This window comes from Hippopotamus amphibius, chromosome 9 (assembly GCF_030028045.1).
Source record: "Hippopotamus amphibius kiboko isolate mHipAmp2 chromosome 9, mHipAmp2.hap2, whole genome shotgun sequence".
NCBI lineage: Eukaryota > Metazoa > Chordata > Mammalia > Artiodactyla > Hippopotamidae > Hippopotamus > Hippopotamus amphibius.
This window is the reverse complement of record NC_080194.1, coordinates 82,265,039-82,289,133: the sequence shown is the minus strand read 5'-3', so window position 1 is coordinate 82,289,133 and position 24,095 is coordinate 82,265,039. Positions and strand designations below refer to the sequence as shown.

Here is a 24,095-nt window from a genome sequence, read left to right as displayed (position 1 = left end):
CTCAGGATTTACTGGGCAAATACCGTTTAACTGCACAATAACTACAGGTCCTTGCTGCTTATTGGGTAATTTACTAAGGCTGGGAGAATGGGGCAGGAGGGACTCTGAATAAGAGGTATTGTAACCCCTTGAATCAAACTTTATGAGTTTGGGTTTGGCAGGGAGGTGGCAGCTGGTAGCCAGCTCTCGTTGCTTTGTTTTGCAGAGTTGGCTGGCAGACTGCTTCCTCCCGTTTCTTTATTACAGGAGAGGCCTGGGACTGGGGCCTGGGGCTGCCCGGGACTGCTTGGGCTACAGAGGGCCTTTTGGTAGAGAGGGTCTTTGGCTGAACACAAAGGAACTCAGCAGGAACCCAGCAGCGGGAACCAGGCTTGGTGTCCTAGGGGCTCCATCCAGCCCTTCCATTTATTCCCTCCATCAGGCCTCTTTCTGTATCTGGGCCAGTGGGTGGGGGTATAGGGAACTGTCCTTGGCTGGCAGCTTCAAGATAATCTGAAACCCTCTCTTCTCTCGCAAGTGCCATGTTGGTGGGGAAGCAGCCATTCCTGGACACTTCCCAGCCTCCATCTGCTTGAGCAAAGTCTGTCTTTGTTTGACCGTGCACTGTCTAAACTCCTCTAACCTATTTAGACCATGGAGAGGGGAAGAGACACCGTAATGAAAAACGCAACCTGCAACATTGCCTTACGCAATCTAATAAATTACTCGGTACCTGGCTGCCAGCTCAAACTAAGCCCAATATTGCCTGCAGTAATTATTTGGATCAAATGCAGTTTATCTGCTTCATATTTGTGCTTCTGTGCTCAGCGGTAACTTATAAATGTCATTGTGGTGTTTATTCGTTATCATGAAACTTAATGGCATTGGAAGCCAGGAGCAGAGCTGGTGGGGCGGCAGATTTAAAACAATCTCTTCATTTATGGAGAAGGGCCGAGCCGAGATAACAGGGAAGAGGTCTGCAGGTTTGGTGGTGTCCTCATGCTGTAGGGTGGATGGAGAGAGCCAGGAGCCACCTCAGGGGCATCCATCAGGAGGCGGGAAAGACTTGGCTGGGTTTAACCCTGGCACTGCCCCATCTGTCCTTGCTTCATCTTCTGAGGGTGTTTAAAGGGGGAGGTGCTCAATCTTTACACCACACAATGGCTGGCCCAGATAAGAGATGCAGCTTGTGCAGGGTCTTGGGAGGCAATGGTCTTGATGGATGGGAACAGAAATGAGAACCTCAGGGCGACTGCCTTATGGAGGATAGACCATAGGACCTCTTAAAAGAGGCTTGGAAGAAGGCAGTGGTGAGGGGGGAATGGAAAACAAAGAGAGGGTATCCTGGAGGGTCAAGAGGGGACGGCAAGGCAGGTAGAGGGAACACAAGGCGTGAACGGAATAGGGAAGAGCTGGAGGGATAGAAGTGGAGTGCCCACCAGAGAAGTACAGACAAAGATTGGCCATTGGTGTAGAATGAAGGGTTTTGGCTTCACACCACCTTGGACTCTGCCATTTACTAGCTGTATGGCTTTGGGCACGTTATTTATCTTTTCTGAGTTTTATTTCCTCATGTGGAAGATGGGAATAATAACAGACACGTCTCAGGATTGTAGCGATGATGAAATGAGGTGATGTGTATAAAGTGGGGAAAGCAGTGTTAGGCACACTGTGGCCATGGCAGTGATTGGCACATGGTAGGTGTTCACTAGCTGTCTGTTGAGTGAAACATGAATAATAACACTTCCCACCTGTGTGCATCGCAAAGCTGTCTTCCAAACAACCAAGCTTGGATTGAGACCCTGCAGTTGTGCAAGGCTGATCTTATCACCTCATTTTAACAGTGTGGAAGTGGAGGCCCAGGGTGTTGACAGTCACTTGCCCAAGGCTACCCAGCTGGTATATGGAGTGGGCACTGGCTCTTCTGCCTCCCGGGACAGGAGTGCCTTGGCCAGTCTGCGCTGGACAGCTCCCCATCTGCGCTGAGGGCTGCCCTGTTCCCCGGAGCCAGTCATGAGCCTGGACCTGTGCTGACTTCCCAGCTGAACCTGGAGGCAGAGGCAAGTGGGGGTCTTTCTGTTCATTTCATCTTAATACTACATTTAGTGTTCTCTCAGGAAATATGCATTCTCTCCCCTCAGCAACATGCTCATACAAGGCTCCTAACATCATAAATATGGATGAAAATTATTAGTCATTGTAATTTCTCCCACTAGCCAATCCCCTCCGCTAACACATCTCCTGTTTTGGTCTGAGCACAAGTGGGACTGAACTGAGGGTATTAACCTGGAATACTAATAATAATGTCTTGCCTTTTATGGTGCTTTATGCTTTCTCAAAGCACCTGTAAAACCGTTGTGCATATATTATCATATGCACAAATTCATGGAGGAAAGAGGGCTCACATCATGAGTATACCCATTTTGCAGATGAGAAAACATAGGTCAAGAGAGATCAAGGTCAAGGTCAAGGTCACATGCCTAGTCAGGAGCAGAACTTGTTACATAAAAAAATTATTACTATTATCATTATTATTAGACTCCTAATGAAATGTTCTCTGGGAAACTGAGTTTGTTTTATGTAAATAAACAATAGCTCCATCTTTCCTGTAAATAAATAGCAGCACCATTTATTTTACAGTTTGTAAAGAGTTTTCATCCTTGTTATTTTATTGGTCCTCGTGAGGCAGGCTTAATTTATTTTTATTTGACAAAGCTCCCACAATGAGTTAGTAGAAGAGCTGGCCTTACACCATTATGTCCAAAAGTGGATTCCAAGAAATTCTAGTACTAAAACATGCTCTAGGGAAAATGTTTTGTGGTTAAGTAAGTTTGGGAAACTCTGGCAACCATATCCCCGTTTGGGGAGTTCACCGTGCCCTTTGGCATATTAAAGGCTCTGAGAGGTTCTGTAGGAGACGCTTGTTCAATTAGGGTTACCCCAGCTTCTCCCCACTGTACTTAACCATGCAGTCTGTATTTCACAGAAAACCTACTAACTTGCTACAGAAATGCGTGTACGTCATCCCTCATCCACCATATTTTCTGAGGCAATGGGGTTCGGAGCAGGACTGGGAGGGCAGAGTGTGGAGGGTGAGGACAGGGCAGAAAGCATGCTTGGGGGGCCCATTAGAACTGAAGCCACCCCCGCCCCCCGGCTGCCTCTTCTCTTTCCTGTACCCCTAGGGCTGTGAGTTCCAGATAATTCACTCAATATGGGCAGGATCAGAAGGGCTGCCTGACTGACTGAGTAGGGGGTCCACGGACAGTGCAATGTGGGGAGATACGAGACAGGGCCGTCCATGGTCAACGGGAGAAATCTACGCGGATACACGACAGGCTCTCAATCTTGTGTGCTCTTGACCGTGAGGGAGGGAATTACCCGACCCCCATCTCCCCAAACACACAAAGCTCCCCCGGGCAGAGTGGGAGTAAGAAGATCAGGGTTTGAATCCTAGCTGTATGCCTTTGGTAGATGACAATCTCTCTGAGCCTCCCTTACTTCATCCTCAAAGTGGAGGTAGCACCACCTATTTTGTGATGTCATGACGATTAAACGGCATGTGTGAAAATGCCTCTGAGCCCCGCAGCGTTGCGGGCTAGCTTCCCTCTCACCTGCCTGCTTTCCCCAAGTCCCCTCAGTATAACTTCAGTCAGACAAGTGGCTTCCCCAACCTCTCTGCTTCAAGAGCATCTCACCTGTACATCCCTCTAGCTCTCCCATCACCCTGCCTTCTGCTATTTCATTGAAAGCCTGTCTCCCCATTGGATTCAAAATTCCCTGGGGGCTGTAGCCAACTCTGCCAGTTCCCCACCTGTATCCCTCAGGCCAACTCCCAACCGCCAGAATCTGCCACCCTTCTCCTGAAGTCTTTCTCTCCAGCTGCAGAGGCCACTCTATCCTTGCAAAGAGCAGGACAGAAGTGCCCGGTAAGGAACACCTTGACCCAAGCAGCCCTCGGCGAGTTACTGACGAGAGAGCTGTGTAGGTACCCTGATCCCTGGGTGGCCTGACTGTGAGGCGTGGATCCCACAGCACTTCCCAGAGCCTGCCATTGGGATGAGGCTCCAGCTGCTCCCCATTTAGGGGCCTGATGGGACCCCCTGTTTGGACACCTTCTCTTTCTCACCTCAATGCCCTACCGTTCTTCTGGCGCTTTCTGTGCGTCCCAGATGAGTCTGTGCTTAGGGTCTGCTTCTGGGAGGACCCGAGCTAAGATAAGGGCATCCTCAAAGTATTTTGCGTTGCCACTTTCCCCCCAGCACCAGGCACAAGTGGGTGCCTGATGAATCTTCTCTGAATCAGACAGCAAGGAGCCCTAAGCCTGGGCACCTAGAGTGCATGTCCTACTGCAGGCTGGCCAAGGGGGTGCCCGAGGAGCCCAGGGCAGGACAATGGCTCCTCTACGCTGTACCTGCCCGTCCCACCACCCTGGTCAAACCTTGGCAGGTGCAGAGAACCCGCAGTCTGGCCAGCATCCTTCCTCAGCAAGAGAACAGCTCAGTGTTGTGTTTTGAGACCCTTTCCTGAGTGATGGTTGAGAAGTGCTGCTCTTGTACTAAGAAGAGTGGTTATTCCTGGTACGTTTGACTTGGAGGTTGGGGGGACTATCACATCGCTCTATTTATCCCACAGTCTGTACGCAGTTATGGAAACTGTCACCGTGTCTTATATTCCACAGGCCATTATGTGTATTTCAAACCATTATATAAATGGACTTGATTTGGTACTTCTGAATGTCATTAGACTCCTCCCATACCAGTAACAACACAGTTACCATAGAAACGAATACATTTGAGAAGAGAAGGCACAGGGAAGAAAGCAGATGGACTGGGGGGAGATGCGCCCGCCGATGACTATTTCCAGAGCGTGGGGCCTGGCAGGGTGACACGGCCACTCCGAGGAGATGGGGCGAGCTCCTTCAGGTTTTTATTGACTCTCCTTTGATAAAAGGTCGGATAACTCATCTCAGCCTGAACCTGCTCATTCCGGCACACAGCTCTAAAACTTTATGGCACTGCAGGCCATTAAGCACCCTCATTTATTCAGACTCTCCCACCCTTGAGGGGGTGTGGAGAGAGGGTCTCAGCATTCAGCGAGGAATCCTCTGAGGCTGGCTGAGGATGGAGAAGGGAAGGCAGAGAGAGGAAAGGGCGCCTCCTTAGGGCATAGTTGGCATAGGGTGAGACCCCGGAACTTTGGCCAGTGGCTGCTACACGTCACTCGGTCCCATTGTCCTCAGTGTAGTCAGAATCACAAAACTGTAGACTCTTGGGGTTCAGGGGTGTTTTCTGTTTGAAGCTCCTTTATGAGAGCCTAGCTGAGGAGCTGCCCACGGCCATGGTAGGCAGTGAGTTTCCTGTCTTTGGAGGGATTCAAGTGTAGGTTGCCATGGCCTCTTTTTTTTTTTTTTTTTTTAGTTTTTATTAAAGTATAGTTGAGTTACAATGTTGCGAGAGTTTCAGGTGTACAGCAGAGTGAATCAGTTATACTATACATAAACAAATACCTTTCTTTAGATCCTTTTCCCATATAGGCCATTACAGAGTATTGAGTAGAGTTCCCCTGATATATAGTAGGTTCCTTGTTGTTTATCTATTTTATGTATAGTGGTGTGTATCTGTTAATCCCAGTCTTCCAATTTATCCCTCCTCTATTTCCCCTTTGGAAACCATAGTTTGTTTTCTATAGCTGTGAGTCTAGTTCTGTTTTGCAAATAAGTTCATTTGTACCTTTTTTAAGATTCCATACATAAGTGATATCATATGGTATTTGTCTTTCTTTGTCTGACTTACTTCAGTCAGTGTGACAATCTCTAGGTCCATCCATGTTGCTGCAAATGGCATTATTTTGTTCTTTTTTATGGCTGAGTAATATTCCATTGTATATGTGCACCACATCTTTATCCATTCCTCTGTTAATGGACAACTTAGGCTGCATCCATGTTCTGGCTATTGTGCATAGTGCTGCAATGAACATTGAGGTGCATGTATTGCAATGGCCTCTTATAATAAAATTTGTTCCCAGGGCTCAGGTATCACTTTCTCCAGGAAGCTGTCCTGCGCCCTGCTCACTTGATCTGCGGTTTGACTGGATTCCCCTTCTCTGTTCCCATAGCTCTGTGCACACCTGGTTATAGCCATTATGACACTGTGTTGTGATTGCTGTGATATCCTTGGGGCAGGGACTGTGTCTTCATGTGCCAAGGGCCTGACACAGTGCTGGGCACAGAGTTGGCATTTGATACATGGTTAGTGAAGGAATGAGCACACAGCACCACAGTATTCAAAAGTATTTATGTGCATTGGTACTTGGCAGGGATATTTAGTCCATCAGAAGAGGGTGTGGACTAGATGACCTTGGGTCCCTTCTGGCCTCAGGAATCTTTGATGGTATTGTTCTAATCATCAAAGTCTAATGATATGACTATGCCTGAATTTCTGTGGCTCCCAAGCCACAGTGCTTAACCACTAAGCATGCTAACCACAAGGCTAAAAAGTAAAAACAAAACCAAAACAACCACAAAATCAACTTGATGTGAAATATATCTAATCTCTCCAAGTGGAGGATGAAGTTCCTGAGGACAGAGGCTGTGTCCAGCTTCTGAAGCTCCTGTGCCCGGCACAGTACTGGGCTCGGAGGGGTATTTTTCATGTTTCCATCAAAGAACCTACTTCCCTTCCTTTTCTCCAGAGGTCCTTGTTTCCTGTCTCTTTCAAAACACGCCCCGAACCCACTTTTAGTAGGCAGACCTCCCTGATGGACCTGCTCAACCGGTCACGCCCGCACTTCAAGGACTCAGCACTGTGAGGTGGGAAGGGACTGGACTTAGGCTCAGGAGCCTGGGTTCAAGCCTTCGCTGTACCGCTCACCAGCTGTGCTGCTCTGGGCAGGCCCGGCACCGTCCTGAGTCTCCGCTTCCTCTTTTCCTGGTGATTTCTGATGTTTTTTCTGTGAAGTCACCCAGACCCAGCATCTTGGGAGACACTGACCAGGGGCAGAGAAGTTCACTGTCCTCGCTCTTCTTTCTTCTTTCTTTCATTCTTCTTTCTGTTTCTTTCTTTCTTTTTAATTTATTTTATTTTTGGCTGTGTTGGGTCTTTGTTGCTGCGTGCGGGCTTTCTCTAGTTGCGGACAGTGGGAGCCACTCATCGTTGCGGTGTGTGGGCTTCTCATTTCGATGGCTTCTCTTATTCAGGAGCGTGAGCTCTAGGCACGTGGGCTTCAGTAGTTGTGGCACTTGGGCTCAGTAGTTATGGCTTGCTAGCTCTAGAGCTCAGGCTCAGTAGTTGTGGTGCACAGGCTTATCTGCTCTGTGCCATGTAGGATCTTCCGGCTCCAGGGTTCGAACCCGTGTCCGCTGCGTTGGCAGGTGGATTCTTAACCACTGTGCCACTGGGAAGTCCCAGTCCTCACTCTTCTTTCATTGTCTGCTCTGTGCGAACATGATGCTAGGCTCCTGGGAGATAATGGAGACCAAGCAGAACTTACAGACTGGGAGGGGAGACAGGTCTGAGCTGAACAATTGCAAAATGAACTTCTATGTACAGACTGAGCTAAGCCCTTGGAAGGACAGGAACAAGAGAGCATGTAACACAGGAACTTGATCTAGACTGGTCAGGGGTGGGTCTGAGGAGGCTTCCCTGGAGAAGTGATACTTCAGCTGAGATATGAAAGATGACCAGGGGTCACTATGTGAAGGTTTGGGGATGGGATGTGGTGAGTGTGGCCAGTGTCCTAAGAGGAGGGACAAGTATAGACAAAGGCTGTATGGCGGGGGGTGGGGGGGGTGGGGCATGCCCTACTGGAGGAGCCAAAAAAAAGGCCGATGTGGCTGGAGTACAGAGTGCTAAGGGGGCAAGATGAGGGCAAAGAGGTTGGTAGAAACCACGTCACGTAGAATCTTATAAAACATGCTGAGAATTTGGGTATTTTCCCTAATGGCAACAGAAAGCTACTGAAATATTTTTAAGAGGAATGTGACATTTTCAGATTTGCATTTTGAAATATTGCTGTGGCTAAAGGATGGAAAATGAACTAGGAGGGAAGGGGCTGAGCTTGATGGACACAAGGAACCAGTTAGGAGAGCACAATTGCATCCCAGGCCGGGGGGGGTGGTGATGGGTAAGGGTGGTGGCTGTCAGATGGACAGAGGTAGGTGGGTTTGAGAGATATTTGGGAGGCAACAATTCTAGGTCTTGGTGAGGACTGAATACAGCTGTGAGGGAAAAGAAAGTCTGAAAAGGAGCTTGGCAGAGTCTGTGGTCCAGGTGGCCCCCAGCTCACCTTAGAGCAGCAGGTCTCCCGGTAGAACTGGTGGCTGGAGGAACAGGTCTGGGGAAAATCTCCGAAATCCACCATCAAATGGATGCAGGAGAAAGGAAATGGTGGGTCCCTTGTTTCAAGGCGCCGAGTGACTCAAATAACAATCATAAAGCGCCCTGGAAATCTGAGTCTTGCCATAAATAATAAACAGGGACGTTATACAAATAACCAGCTTTGCAGCCCCAGTAGGAGAAAACATATCAGTAAGAAAAATGAAATAAGAAAAAATGCACCCAAAAGCCCCAACTAACAAAATGACAGTATTAGCCAGTATCCGGGGGGCTCTGGCAGGCAGTGAAGGGACTGTCTCAGGAAAATGATTGTGGGTCCTTAGCGTGAGCCAGACTGCAGGGGGAAAACAGGCAGAGAGGGAGGGGCTCGAGGGTCACCAGACCCACCCTCCCCTGGGTCAGGTCCTCAGGCCAAGTCCAGACCACCCAACCCTGCCCATAAAAAGTGCAGCTTGTCCTGCAGGCCAGCTCCAAAGCCTCCCCGCCACCCAGTGTACTGCTGACATGGACTCAAATTCATTCTCAAAGGACAGACAGAAAGAGACACACATCTGCCTCTGAGGATGCTGAATTTCCTAGTGTTGGTACCTTTGGTGACCAAACCGTTTAAAATTATAGGGTGGGCGGTGGGAACAGGGTGTGGCAGGGTGTTGAGAGCCAGAGTAGATTTTTGAATCATCACACTTCACAGGCTTACAGAGGTTGTATCCAACATTACCCTATTTTGTGCACAAGAAGGTTATCATCCCAGGGTTTAGGGATTTGCCCCAGGCCACACACATGCCATGGGGCACCTCTTCTCCTTATCAACTCTGAGGAGACAGACTGGAAGCAGTGGACGTTTTAGATTCACTCTTACGGATTAGGAACAGGGGTGCAAGAAGACAGGATGGGCGCCTCTGCCATCCCAAAGAACGTCCAAGCTGCTTGAGATGCCTAGGTTCTCATCCTTCAGGGCTCTGTCTCCCCCACAGGTTGAGAAGTGAGGGTGTTCTCATGCAGAGCCTGGCCTAGGACGATGGTCCCAGCAAGCCCCCAGCACCCCCCCCCCCCGGGGGTCTGGGGTGCAGCCTGAGCCTGTGTGGGCCAGTGGCTGTGGAGCCAGCCTTCTCCTTCCCAGGCACCCCCCAGCCCCTCCCTCTGTGGCCCACCTCCAGTGAACAGAAGCTGCCTTTGCTAATCACTTACAGTTGTTTCTTCCTGGAAAGATGAAAGCGACAGTGCTGGGAGGCGTATCTGCTTTCCCTTCACTGAGCTGGGAGAAGCAGCCGGTCCCTGTGATTCTGACGGTCTGGGGATCCTGCCGCCCACCAGATGTGCAGCACGAGAAGGGAAGGCCCTCACAGGCAGGCCCACCTTGGATGTGAAGGGATGCCGGGCAGGGAGGCCAGGGCTTTGCTGCCTCCCCCTCCTCCTTTAAACATCCTTTGTCTCATTTCCCTCTCATTCTCCTTTGAGAGCCCTAGGGTCTGGTAGCCTTTTCTGGTTCCGTAGAAATAGAGGGTGTTCTCTGGCCTGTGTCCCCCTCCCCACGTCTTTGCTGATTTTCTCCCACATCAGGTGCACAGTCTCCTGTCTTCTGCCCCCACGTTCTCCTGCCCCTTCCACCTTCTCTGTATTTTCAAGTCAAAGCCTTAGGGGCTTCCCCTCCGATCATGGCCTCAGCCTACTATTTCTGAATTCAATGAGTGCTGGACTGGATGTCAGGAGACCTGGGTTGTGGTCCTGGCTCTTCCACCAACTTCCTACTGACCCTGGGCAAGTCCCTCCACACTCTCAGGCCTCCCTGGGTGCGTGGGTTGTGCTACAGTTGCTAGGGTTCTCCATGGTTCTAACATTGAGGAGGACTGGGCTTTCCGAGAGACAGGCAGAGTCCCTCATCTGACAGCATGTGAGAGCTTCCTATTCTGTCCGTGGATAGGACCCACCCCGTCAGGCAATGCGCATTGAGCAGGTGAGTGGTTCTGGGCTCTCCAGGAGAAATGGGAAATCAGGTAATCGGGGAAGGATGGAAAGAGGAAAGGGCATGGGGGCTGTGTGTGTGTGAGATGTGAGATGTGAGAGCAATTCCCCTTGCAGATCTGATGGGAAATACCTGCCTAGTGACACCCCAGACAAGAAGGTGGCCCAGTAGTAGGAGGGGTGAGGAAGGAGGGAGGTGGGTACAGGACGGACAGCACCCCTGGCAGCCTCGCCTCCTAGCTCTCCTCTCGGCTGATCTGCCCGGGTGCTGGCCTCCCAGGAGGGACTGCAGTGCTGGCCTTGGAGGAGAGGCTGAGAGGTAAAGCTTATGGAATTGCTGGGGATGTGGAGATTCACGCTCTATGTCAGGGCGCTTTGCCTACTGAGTTCCTTCTCCAGACCCACCTTACACCTGCGGGTGGCTTTGTCTATCCCTCTGTTGTCGCTTGTGGCACTAATTAATTACATAAATTAAAACTGATCACTCCTGGGATTTCCCCGGTGGTCCAGTGGGTAAGACTCCGAGCTCCCAATGCAGCGGGCCTGGGTTCAATCCCTGGTCGGGGAACCAGATGCCATGTGCCGCAACTAAACATGTCACAGCGAAGATCCAGCATGCCACAATTAAGACCCGATGCAGCCAGAATAAATATATAAAAAAAAATTGACAACTCTCTATGTGCTTAGCCCCAGGGACTGGCAAGGAAATGAGGGAGCAGGATCCTTGCCTTCCTGAACTCTTAGGTGGGAGAGTCTAATAAATAGTCACCAGTCAGGGTAAGTGCCACAAAGTAAATATGCAGGTTGTCGCAATGAAGCACAGTGGTGGGGGAAGAGGGGTATCTTATGTAGGCAGGGTGGTCCGGCAGGATCTCTTGTGGAGGTGACAGGGACACTGAGACGCACCTGTGTGTTTTTATTGGGAGCATGAGGGTGGGGACTATATCTTACTTACTTTTAAAGCTCCAGTGCTTAGAACAGTGGCTGGCACTTATTATGAAAAATTGGTTTTTTTGGTGGGTATTCGTTGAATGTTTGATGAATAAATAAATGATCTCCTACCAGCAGTTTCACTTAAAGCACCATGTACTTAATCACATGAAGACAATTACGTCAAACAAATCTGATGGTCTCATGCCTCGTCTGTCTTTATTTGCGCCTTTCTTGTCGGGCCTTCATTGATTTTTGTCTATATCTCCATTTGATGCCTCCCATGTGTTGAGTCCATATAGGAAAGCACGCATGCACGCACACGCACACACACACACACGCCCCACATTTTACCAACCACCTCCATTCCTGCAAATGCTGCAAATTCTACCTGAGAAGCTATTACACATTCCCAAATAGAGCAAACCTCTCATTAACTATCACATGCCTCCTTAAACCATCTTTGAATAGTGTTTTCTTTTTATTGCTTTGTGTAATTTAATGGCACCAATCGCGATTGCTCTAGCTTATGATAAACCCCAGATCTATAAAACTCCTGTTCATTCATTATTTTTCTCTTGCTTCTTCTCAAATGGTTAATTTTTGGGGGAATGTAGTGAGGAAGGGAAGAGTGGAGGGAAAAGAAGAAAAAGATACCAAATTAACAAGGAAACAAATGAAATAGGGGACCACTTCTCCCTGGGTGACAGACACCCTATTAGACACTGTTAAACAGAACAAATGTGCCTTAATACAGCACAAGTAGGTCTTTTATATTTACTCTAAATTGCAAATATAATGATTACCACCTTGTCTTTAATGGTAGAGGCAGCTAATTGTTCCAATATCTCACTAATTCCAACATCTGGGAGAAAAAGTTATAATTTTTTAAAACTATTTTACCAATTGTTCAATTTATAGCAAGGTGTGTAGCGAGGCATGGACAGAGATATCTGTTTCTTGATCTATGTCATAACTGCTATTCCAGTTCAATTATTAATATGTAGAAGTTATAATCATTTTGAGTATTAGTACAAGATAATTATAAACCATAAAACAGCTCCCCATGCTTGCTGATGTTTTTTCTTACGTGCAAACGTGTTGAATTTTGGGCACGTGAGCTTTAGAAGGAGAAAAAAGTGCATAATGTGGCACCTGGGGTAGCAAGACTGGCTGCAATAGGATCAGAGAAACATTCTCCTCCTTTCCAGGCCCCTCCCACCTCGCCTCCTCATGTCCCCTACCCCTCCAGAGCCAAGGCCCTCCCACCTCTGGCATCTCTCCTTCTGCCCCACTGACTCACCCACCTCCTATCCTGTCTCCTCTTTGTTGGTCGAGATTTGTAACTCCTCACACATGGTGGTTTAACTCGCTGACCACCCTTTGTTTATCCAGGAGCAGCAGCAGCTACTGGGTGTGCGGTTGTGTGTGAACGTGCATGTGTGTTGGGGCATCTGGGAAGGGTGAGAACCACAGGCAGAGAGGAAGGCAGGGGTGGGGAATTAGCTGCTCTGTTACCTCCTGTTTGATTCTCAGTTTGTCTTCACTGGGGGAGGGTATATATTGGGATAAAGCACCTGAGACCTCTCATTCCCAACCAAGTCAACCACAATCAGTTGAAAGGAATAACCCATTTGTGTGGACTGTGTGTGTTTGAAGAGGAGGCTCAGAGAGAAGAGGCATTGTTTTGGCATCTTCTCTTTTTAATGAGAAAAAACTATTTAAAAGGCCGTCTTAGCTTAGTTGTTGCACAAAGTAGGGCTAACTGTCCTCAGAAGTACTCAGGTCCTGGGCTTGTTTCCAAATCCTCCCTGACTTTCTTCCTTTCTCCTTTCCTTGAACAATATCTAAGGAGATATGAAGGCTGCATTTATTTTTCTTACCATTTTCCTAACTTCTAGTTCAGAGTTTACCATTGTACCTTTCTGCTATGGCAGATGTATGTAAACTCCTTGCTATGGATTGAATTGTGTCCCCTGTCTGCCCCCCCGCCCCCCGCTTCCTATGTTGAAACCCCAACCCCTAATTGTGACTGTATTTGGAGATAGGGCCTTTACGAAAGTGTTAAGGTTAAAGTCAAAAGGGTAGGGCCCTGATTTGATAGGATTAGTGTCTTTGTAAGAAGAGACACCAGAGCTCACTCTCTCCTTCTCTCTCTCTCTGCCGTGTGATGTGAGTCACATGTGAGAAGGCAGCTGTCTTCAAACCAGAAAGAGAGCTCTCACCAGAACCTGACCATGCTGGCACCCTGATCGTGGACTTTCAGTCTCCAGAACTGTGAGAAAATAAACTTCTGTGTTTAAGCCACTCAGTCTGTGGTATTTTGCTATGGCAGCCCGAGCCACTTGTGAAAAGTGGGGGGAGTCAAATCGTGTCCATCAGCCTTGTGTTACAATTTCTTTCAGGCCCCAAGATCTGGAGTCAGTGTCCTTCTACTGAGGTCAGACACTCCGAGCTTGAGCTTTCAAATCCAGCCCAACTCCTGACTTTTTGGCTCCCCTGTTCCCTGTGAACCTCATTTCAGCTTCTCTAATGAGCATTGCCAGAGAGAGAATATGTGTCTATTCAGCACCACGGACAGAGGCATGCTGTCAGTTCCCACAAATTAGAAGCTACTGCCTTGCACTCTCAAGAAGGTGGTGTTGGGAAGGGAGGGGTAGGCTGAGAAGGAGAAAAGTCAGGAAGGGAAACTGGCTGGCAGGATGCAGAAAATGCAGCCCTCAACCCTGGCTGTGCTCAGCCATGGGGCTCCTACAAACTGGAAGTAGCTTCTTGATGCTGTTGCCTTCTTACACAGGCAGGCAGTGAAACGGGGGAGGTGATACTCTTTGTGCTTAATTGTGCTGACCTAACTGTTGTCAACTGTTACCATGATGGGTTCTGGCAACAAACCTATAGCTGGTGAGGCATTCGGTCTGGGGAGCACATTGGGTTGTGGGTGGCATGATCTGCGGGCTGGGAGGAGAGTCAGCCAAGGAGCATAGGAAGAGGGCACTGGAGCTATGCTATGGTCTAACTTTGGAGCTAGAGATGGTACAGGTGAGCTGCCTTTTCCATGCCTGGAATGGGAATGAGGCTGCAGGGGCCCTGGGCCTTGGGAGGGGAGGGGCCCGGCTCAGGGCAAGCTGGGCTGGTGAGAAGCCAGGGCTTCATTTGTCTGACTTTAATGAATAAATGGCATCCCCAGCCATTGTTTATCTACTTTTGAATCCTGACAAACCGTCTGTGGCATCTGATGGAGAGGGTTATTAGCTGCACGGAGACAGATGGCTGGGGATGAGGGGATTGGCTCTTTATTACAGCAGACCCATAAGTGACAGCGCTCCTCTCACATCCCAGCCTCCACATCAATGTCAATACCTTCCCCAGCCTTCTGTGGCCCAGTCAAACCTCAGAGGAAAGACCCAGTACCAGAGGAAGGCAGAGTGGCCTATGAGTGAGAGGGAGAGGTAGGACCAATGGAGTTGGAAAAGAGGGCAGGTTTTTGAGTGGAAGTTCTTTGAGATTAAAAGCTCTGCCTTATTCTTCTATAGTATCTTCCCAAGTGCTCTGTGAGGCGCCATTAATTCAATAAGCATCCAAGAAACGTGAATGATTAAGGAAAAAGGCAGAGAGGTCTGGATTAGAAAAGATAATAGAAGCAGATTTAATTGTGCTGGGTGGATAGGTGAGGGACAAAAGGAAGGGAAGAGAGAGGAAGAGGAGGGGATGCAAAGGGAGGAGGGGAGACAGCATTGGAAAAATACTCGTGAATCAGCATATAGTGTTTCAGGTATTAGTTACTCTTCATGTTACTATCTGAACAGCTTCATGGAAACCAAGCTGATCTATCCACTGTCCTTTCTGAGATGCTCCAGGTTCCTTCTCCTGGTACCATAGTTGTAGTGAATATCTTCCTCCCTCCCCATTATTCCTGAGCGGGCAGGTTCCCACTGACCTTCATTCATTCTCCGAAACTTGTCCTTGGCCATGTAGCCCAGCACCAGACAGCATCCTCTCTTCTGGAGGCCCAGCTCTGGAAGAAAAGCAGAGGTGGGTGAGCTGGGAATGGGTCAGGGGTCAGTGATGGTCCTTTTACAATGGATGTGAAGCTCGTTGCTCTTATAAACAGGGCTACTTAATTACTTAACAAACGTTTAGAAAGCACTCACCATGGTCCGGGCATACTTAAGGCCAATAATTTCATCACTTGATCTTCACTCCAACACTATGAAGTATATATCATTGTTATCCCCATTTTATATTATCCCCATTGACAGACCTGTTAAGTAGACAGCCTTAGATGAATGAGCTGGCAGATGGCAGAGCCGGGAGTTTGAACCCAGGCAGCCCAACTCCAGAGTCCAGGCTCATAACCATGACTCTATAAGTTAATGAGGCCTACACATCCCAGGCATAGGGACTATGCCCAGATCACACTGGCATTGTGGTCAGGCCAGGAAAGAGGCAGAGTCCAACCAGTGGTGTCCAGGATGGGACAGTACAACCAAACACTGTGGGCGAAGAAGGGACTGGGTGAATTTGGGGGAAGACACTGGGGTCAAGGTGTAGGTAGAAGCAGTCTACCTTTTGGGAGAGGGATAATTTCTGGGGCTGGGGATCCCCGTTCATCCTTATTTTCGGGCACAATTCAGCATTGTCATCAGGTGCTTATGAGGTGTGGACTCAGTGTGGAGCACAGGGGTGGGGATGGCTAAGAGACATAAGACATAGACTCTGGTCCCACAAGACTTTGACTGAATGGAAAAACAAGTTAGAACAACAATTCCAGGTAGCAAATGCGAGAGACCATTTTTCTCCCCCAAGATATTTTTTTAAAGGAATTTAAAAAAACATTTTATTTATTTATTTATTGGCTGTGTTGGGTTTTCATTGCTGCACACGGGGCTTTCTCTAGTTGTGGCGAGTGTGGGCTACTCTCTGTTGCAGTGCACAGGCGTCTCATTGCGGTGGCTTCTCTTGTTGCGGAGCTCGGGCTCTAAGTGCATGGGCTCAGTAGTTGCAGCACATGGGCTTAGCTGCTCCGCAGCATGTGGGATCCTCCCGGCCATGGGTTGAACCTGCAGTCTCCTGCATTGGCAGGTGGATTCTTAACCACTACACCACCAGGGAAATGCCCCCCTCCACAATACTTTGAAAATCAATGCCCATTGTGTGTGAGCATTGGACCAGAATACCTCGGCCAACCAGGCAAGATTTCCTCTCTGGTATTTACCCTTAACTCCTGATTTGTTGTAAGCACTTTTGGGTTCTGAAGCAATCCCACACCAAGTTTCTCTTTTGACCCCCATGACAACCACATGAGGTGGGCAGATCGGTTATTGCTATTCACGTTATGCAGATGAGAAAATTGAAGTTCAAAGATGTTAAATGACTTCCCATGATTATTTTAGACTCCCTGCCCCCACCTCTTTGCTTTGAAGTTGTACAAATGTGGCAGCTGCCATAGAACATGGATAAGGGGTATGATTTCTGGAAGCAGGGATGTGACTGCAGCTCCTCCCAGGCTTTGCCAGCTTTCTGGAGGCCCAGATACTCTCTCCATCCATTTCTTACAGAAGGAGGGTCCCTCCGAGGGGTGTGTCACAGCAGCTTCTCCCACGACACTGGGTATTTCTCTGATCCCCAACCAGTCTGCATCTAGGCTTTCAAAGCGTGGAGAGGCTGGGCTCGTTCTCCCCACTACCCCTCCACCCAACTCTTGTGGCCCAGGCCCAGCCTCTCTGGGCAGCAGGATGAAAGGGCCCGAGAGTCACAGTTAAGTCAAGCTCAGGAGCTCCTGCCCCAGAGGAAAACAATGCATGGTAGGCGGTGGCAGAAAGCCATGGCCCAGGGAGGTCACAGTCTTTGATCTCCTGATTCTTTAAAGGGGCTTATTGACTATCAGCAAAGAGCAGAGAAGCAGATCTGAGCGTGGCTTTTCGAAAGGCACTCACTTCCTTTCCCTCCACGCTCGCTTGTCTGAAGGCACGGCCAAAACACCCTCACTTCAAACAGCCTTACATCTCAGGCGCCCAAATTGACGATGTTAAGTTCCCTCATCCAAGGCCTCGGCCCTTTCTTCAGGGGCTCCTGCTCTGTCGAAAGCTGTGTGGATCAAAGCCCCTTTGATGTTTACTTACTATATTTGTGGATCCTTTCTAACAACCACCTTCAAGAGGCAGGAATGCAGCATGCCAGGAGGGGGCCAGCGGAAGCCCAAGCTGTGAGGAGGCACTGAGCTCCAGCAAACAATAGCCTCTTGCCTGGGACTGTATTGAAACCTCAGCACGCTGACGACAGGCAGAGTTAAACAGCCCATTATAATTGCATGCGTATTGTTCACCATCAGGATAATACAATCGCCAATGATTCCTATTATAGTTTCCACTGCCTTCTCGTGCTCATCTGGAGCACATCAGCAGTGGCTCCGAAAGAGAAAGGGAGCTTGGGTTCTTGCATTGAGCCCAGGAACGGGCCCAGGGGAGCACTGAAGGGTGGGGGCCAGAGGAGGCTGGCTGGGTTTCGGCCAGTGTTCGTGTTGGTCTTCCTGGTCCCCTCAGTTCTCAGGGAAATGGAGGGGACATGATTCTCCTAAAGCTTTAGAGACTGGGCAACCTGTTGGCTAGATGTTATCTGAGTTGGCTGTCTCTGTCACCCCAACCTACCCTGTCCTATGTCACATAATATGCCCCCAGGGGATCGCCCAAGGAAAGAGGCCACACGTACGTACGGTTATTATAAGTAAGAGTCTCACTGACCATGTTTGATTTTTGCAAATGAGCAGGAAAAGAAGTTTAAAAAAAACCCTGATTAATAAAAGAAATGGAGGACAAGGCAATTTCTCAATGTATTTGGCTCATTTAATTTGACACGTGTGGGTTAGTCTTAATTATTTAGGCAGCTACGTTGCAAGGCGCTAATAAGCACACTGCAGAAATTTATTAAGTGAGAGGGCTCTCTGACTGAGTCTTTACTGAGAGGTGGGGAGAAGCCACAGCGGTCTTTGCAAGAATGAGCAGGTTGGGGGATTAGTAAGTGAGAATTCGCTAGCTACCCATATATGAAAATTTGGGGTGTTCTTGGGAAAGATTTTGCAGAGCTAAATTAGAGGTCATTGGTTCTACAAGAGAAAGCAGGCCATGGGTCGAAGTAGGGGAGGGGAGGAGAATCTGTCAACACAGGTGCGGAGGATGGATGTGGTCAAAGATACTAACCAGAGAGAGAACCGGGGGAAAGCAGGAACCAAAGGTATCCACCTGGGAAAATGCCACCAAGCCAGATCAACCAGGCTGTCAGGGAAGAGATAAAAGAATGTGACAGAAAGAGCAGACATCTTTCACTTTGTGAGCTAGGCCAGCCACCAGACTGCCACCTTCCTTGTCACATGGCATGGGACCAGTGGTGGGGTCCCAGATGCCCGTTTTTAGAACAGCAAGATTATGGGGCCTTCTCCACGTAGACTTCAGGGCTGCAGCTTTCGGCTGGGCACTAACCAGTAGCAGAAACACCAGATGCACTGAATGTACCCACGGAAAGTGATTAATGTGAATAGAGTCATCCCGGCTTAAAGGACAGTTCAGAGCAAAGAAAGCCAGTGTCACCTGCCGAGGGGGTGTGGAGGGCACTGTCTCAGGAGAACGAAGGATTAGAGAACATTGCTATACAAGGAAACATTTCCTGGGAAGGGGTGTGTTTCTTAGGGAGAAGACCAGATGGCACCCCAGGAGTCCCCGGCCTCTAGTCTGTGAGCAACAGAAGGGCGAGGTTAGTGGCTTTTCAGGCTCGGAATCCGTAGTCCTAAGCACAGTGCCTGGCACGTGGTGAGTGATTAGGAAAAGTCTGAGTTAATGAAAGAGCCGACTGAGAAATAGTGGGTAGCGATCAGCTGTCCCCTACCCGGGGCCGGAAGGAAATCAGGCAGGCTGAACCTTGGCACAGTGGATTAGGTAGGTGCGGATGGTCTGCAGCGAATGAATGTTGTAATTCATCGGAACAGGAGTCTGAGAAGCGTGAGGTTTCCTCTCGGGAGGAATAAAAAGGGATGGCTTCATAAATAAAATGGTTTTCCTTCAGTTTCAGAGGGTGAGGATGGGACTTTTTCCAGCCTGAGGTTTCCTTTATTCTAACCAATAATCATCATGATAGTACAGTGATATCACCTCACATTTGTGGGATACTTATTTTTTCATGATGCTGTCATATTCACTGTCTTATTGGGTGCTCACAGTACCTCTGTGAAGCAGGTGAGGCAGAAGTGATTTCCTCCATTCTGCTTTCAGAAACAGGCTCAGAGAAGTAACGTGACAATTCAAGGCCAAAGCACAGTTGGTAATAGTGATCAGGCTAGAATCCAGGTCTGATTTCTGGCTTAATTCTTAGGGTGCGTTCTGGGATCCAAGAGCTGCTGATGATATGAATCAAGACAGACAGAGAAGAGACAGCAGAGATCAGTGGTCCTGGCTAGGACCATGGGGGGAACTGTGTCCCCCCAAATCTGACGCTGAGGTCCTCACCCCAGTACCTCAGCATGTGCCTTTATTTGGAGATAGAGACCTGATTGAGGTAATCAAGTTAAAATGGTCATTAGGGGGGCCCTAATCCAATATGACTGGTGTCCTCATAAACGGGAAATTTGGGACAGACGCACATATAGGGACAATGCCACATGAACATGGAGACTGCTGTTGATAAGCCGAGAAGGAAGGCCTAGAACAGAGCCTTTCCTCACAGCCCTCGCAAGGAACCAACCCTGCCAACATCTTTTGTGGACTTCTAGCCTCCAGAACGGTTAGGCAATGCATTGTTGATGTTTAAGCCACCCAGTTTGTGGCACTTTGTCACAGCAGCCCTCGCAAGCTAACGGAGACAGGAAGAGGGGAGAAACTGGTCCTCTATGGGACCTGGCTATTTCCCTTGGCCAAGACTCTTTGACTCTCATCCCTTGGTCACAGGGGATGAAGGAAGCAGCAGCACATGACCACTCCAAAGGCTTGTGAGAGACACCAACTGACTGGAGAGCAGCCAGAAGGGCTGCTAAGATGGGACGGTGAGGGTGGTGGCACGAGAGTTGATGGGAAAGAGGGAAAGTGGGGAGGAAGGGCAGCTCTGCCTTGGTGGCAATCCAGAATGCCTTGAGCATTCCTGCTGCCAGCATGAGGATGACATTGGTCACAAGAGTACTTGCTAATTGCCCCAGCCAGAAACAAATGACGTAACCACGGATCGAGCTGGTGACAATGGACAGGTGCCAGGTCCTGCTCACTCACCATTTCTGAGGATTTTTGGTGCTTTTGCTTTTGGCCCCAACGGGCCCAGTCACAGTTGTTCAGGGGCGCTTGCTAAGGACTAACCCTTTACCACCTGAAGATATTAGGTGGAGAATGTCCCCAGAAGCCTACTGAACAAGAAATAGAGTGTGATGGACAGGCAGTTTGGTGTGGTTGCAGCAAAGATTTCGGGAGCAGAGAAAGTGTGACTAAGCAGGAGACGGAGCTTGGGACCAGATTCTGGGGAACCTAGTGAGACTTACTGAGGAGTCTGGACTTTTCCTACAGAGCGCTTAGCAGAAGAAAGACAAGTCAGACTTGCATCATATAAAGATCAGCTTCGCACTGGGACGGGTGATGGCTGGGAGAAGGTAAGCTCAGACAAGGGAGCGCATCTGGGAGACAGTCCTGGCGGGAGGTGATGGGCTGACATCTGCCCCCTCTTCCTGCTCTCCCAAGACAGCCTGAGACCAGAAAGCAGGAGAAAGGACCCTGGGCTTCTCAGGGGGACAGTCAGAGCCTCCACATGCCTGCCACCTTGACACAGGAGAGCAGTGCAGGGGCTGGGAATAGGTCCCCATATGGTTCCAGAGAGCAGATGGAGAAGATGTCAGCCGGACCTGGCTGGAGTCACAGGGAGGCCCTGGGGGGCAGGGGAGGCCACATGTGCTGCAAAACCACCAGTGCCGGCTGGAGCCTTGCTTCAGCCCTTAACAGTCCTCAGGGCTTTCCAGGCTGTAGTTTTCTCATCTATGAAATGTGGATACTGGTAATAAGACCCTCCTCACATGGTTGACATGCAAATCCAATGAGACAGCACTTGGTGAAAAGGGCCTTGAATGAAGGGTGAGTTCAAGAAATAGAAATAGAACACCAGCCTGGGGTTTAGAGATCTACAAATCCCCTTCCTCCTTTTTTTAAAAATAGATGTGAAAGGGGAGACTCAGGGAAGTGAAATGCCCTGTTCAAGATGATATAATGAGCTGTTAGGTGGCATCTTTGAAGGTTAGTGTGGCAGCGACAAGTCAGCTGGGCTGGAGGAGTGAAGTGAGCCAGGAAGACCAGCCAGGGGGTGTCGCAGGTGAGGCCACTGGACCAGAGGTGCTGACAACAGAGGGGAAATGGCGACTCGGAGAGACGTTCTTGGCCAAGACAGTGGGGCTAAGGGTCAGGGTGGCTCAAGCAGAGGAAGGGGACAAAGATGCCCACGGGATCTTCAGGGGGGAAAGTGGCAGGAAGCGAGGGATCTGTATCAGAAGAGACTGGCAAAGTTCAGATTTGAAGAAATACATTTTAAAGCAGCTTCACTGACTTCGGACAGCGAATATCTCGGTCTGTAGACCAATTCATGACGTGGTGAATTACATAAAGCGCCATGGGATGACACAGGTAGCCTCTGCCCTAGTGCTGCTACCACCCCTCAACAACCAGCACGTATTCACATGATGCGGCAGCTGTAAAATCCAACCCCCGAACACTCACCGAGAGGAATGGTGCTCAAGACAAAAATACGTGACACACACCTCCTCTCTCAATGTGATTGTGATCCAGTTGGTTATGTAAGGCTGTGCAAAGGTAAAGAAGCATCAAAGACAAGCAACGGTTCAGTTAGAAAAAGTGTCACCAGGCAGCGCTGGAGTTATTTCTACATGAACGGCAATAATTGCTGTGGGAGTCCTGGGGAGGAAAAAGGAGCCTGGGTTGGTGGGGTGGCCCTCCCAAAGGGTCTGGGGGGCTGCAGATTTGTCTGGGGTTTGCCTTGGTTGGGTGTCTGTGCCCATGGCCTCTCTCATAGGTGATTGTCCATCACGAGCCATTCTACCCGGTGATGGCCCCCCGGTGGCAGGATGCTGGAGTCTCCTGTTTGCAGAGTTCTCACCGTGATCCTACTAAACTGCTCTCTGCATTGGGTCTGCCTAGTCTTGTTTTCAGCATAATTATTCACATCCCAGACAATAAGGATGCCCATAAATCATGCAAAGATCGCAGTTTTCCGATCAACCTCTCTAGGAAAGAGTCCTGAAGAGAGGGATGGGAAAGGTTTATTAATCCTGACTAGTGCATGGCTCTGGGCCTCTAGGACAAGTAATAAATGTTTAATAGCCCAATAATACCTGTTTCATAATTTTTGAATCTCATTGCTTGCTAATGCTGCTTATTAAAGCACTATAAACTTTATATTGTTGTAAAGACATAATTGCTCTTTCATTGCTTATTTAATATGAGTTAATTATATTAGAACTAAGTTTTTCCCCATTCATATTAAGTATCAATTAGTTCTCTTAAACTATTGATTTGTATGTAATTAACTATGCTATTACATACCAATTAAATTCTTATAAGAGAAATCTGAAACAGCTGTGGTCTTAAATTCGGTTTTTAAAACAATGAATTACATAAAAAGCTCACATCAAGTGACCCACTTTTAGGAAGAGTTGGCAATCGTTGAGATAATTCCAAAAAGTTTTTGTGGCCACCAGCCCATCCTTCCTAGCTCCTGCAGGGAGCAAGTCTCCTTCAGGCACTTCGTGGCTTCCTACAACAGCAAGGACCAACATCGGGGCAGCCCTCTGCCAGCCCCCGCCTTCTTAACTGCCTTAGCCGTGCCCTTTACTGGCTGGCACAGCCCTACCCCAGTGCAGCCAAGGCAGGCAGCGTATTAGCAAACGCCTCACCACCAACTGTGAGCCTATGGTGTCTGCGCTACTTCTGGCCCCAGATCCCAAGTGCCTGCAGGAAATCTGGGGCCCATGTGGTCCCCAGTCCTCTGGCTTCTCCAAATCTCTGCTCGCTGCCCTCAGTGTGTACATCGTGGGCAGGAAAAAGACAGCCCTGGGCGTTTGCGTTCCTCATCTTGTTTCACCCTCACACCGATCTTATGAAGCTGGGTATTACTATTCCTGCCCGCTTATAAAGAACTGGACATTTTACAGGGGTAAGGAGTTTGCCAGGATCTCTCAGCTGTGAGTGGTGAAGCTTGGGACACACTTTGTGCCTGACTCCACGCCTGGTGGCTTCCACGCTGGTCTCCCTTCCCTGTGAGATATGACTCCTCACCAATTCTGAGTCTCAGACCCCCGGGTTGCTTCTCTGAGACCTTGCCTGGCTCTTATCATCCTTCTTAACTCTCTTTGAGGCTGGGCTCATCCCCTACCCTCAGACACTGCCTGGGGGTCCTTGTCCCAGCTGATTAATTGCTTGAAATCCCAACGCAGCCACCAGCAGACTTGGGATGTGGCTTTCCTCTGGGCCACTTGGGCATCAATGCAGCCCCTAAGATCGGCAGAGTCTGCCACCGCCCCTGCACCCTGGAATTGGGACCGGCTGCCCACCTCTCCCCTGGGGGCTGGACACAGCCCCTCCTTGTCCCTCTCCACTGGCTGGTATCACCCACCTGGGGCCAGGCTCACTTAATTCACCAGTGCAATTAAAGTTGCCATTTACTGATTACTTGTGATTGATCAGTCTCTGGGCTGAGCACTTTGCATGCAATTATCTTCTGTCATAAACATTCTGTAAGGTAAGTACTATCACTGTTCCTAATAATAGGAAACTGGTGATCCAAAAAATTAAATATTCACCCAGGGCCCAACAGCTAGTAAATATGGAGGCCAGGCAAATTGATTGTAAAGGAGGTTCT

General features: G+C 49.1%; 1 protein-coding gene across 1 annotated transcript in view; it reads right to left on the bottom strand.

Annotated features, from left to right (window-relative positions):
• KIRREL3 (kirre like nephrin family adhesion molecule 3) overlaps positions 1 to 24,095 on the bottom strand; it is a 548,370-nt gene that overhangs the window by 109,203 nt on the left and 415,072 nt on the right. Inside the window, exon 2 of the mRNA XM_057750383.1 lies at positions 15,145 to 15,222. Coding sequence (XP_057606366.1) covers positions 15,145 to 15,222 — 78 coding nt within the window. The remainder of the gene's footprint in view (positions 1 to 15,144; positions 15,223 to 24,095) is intronic.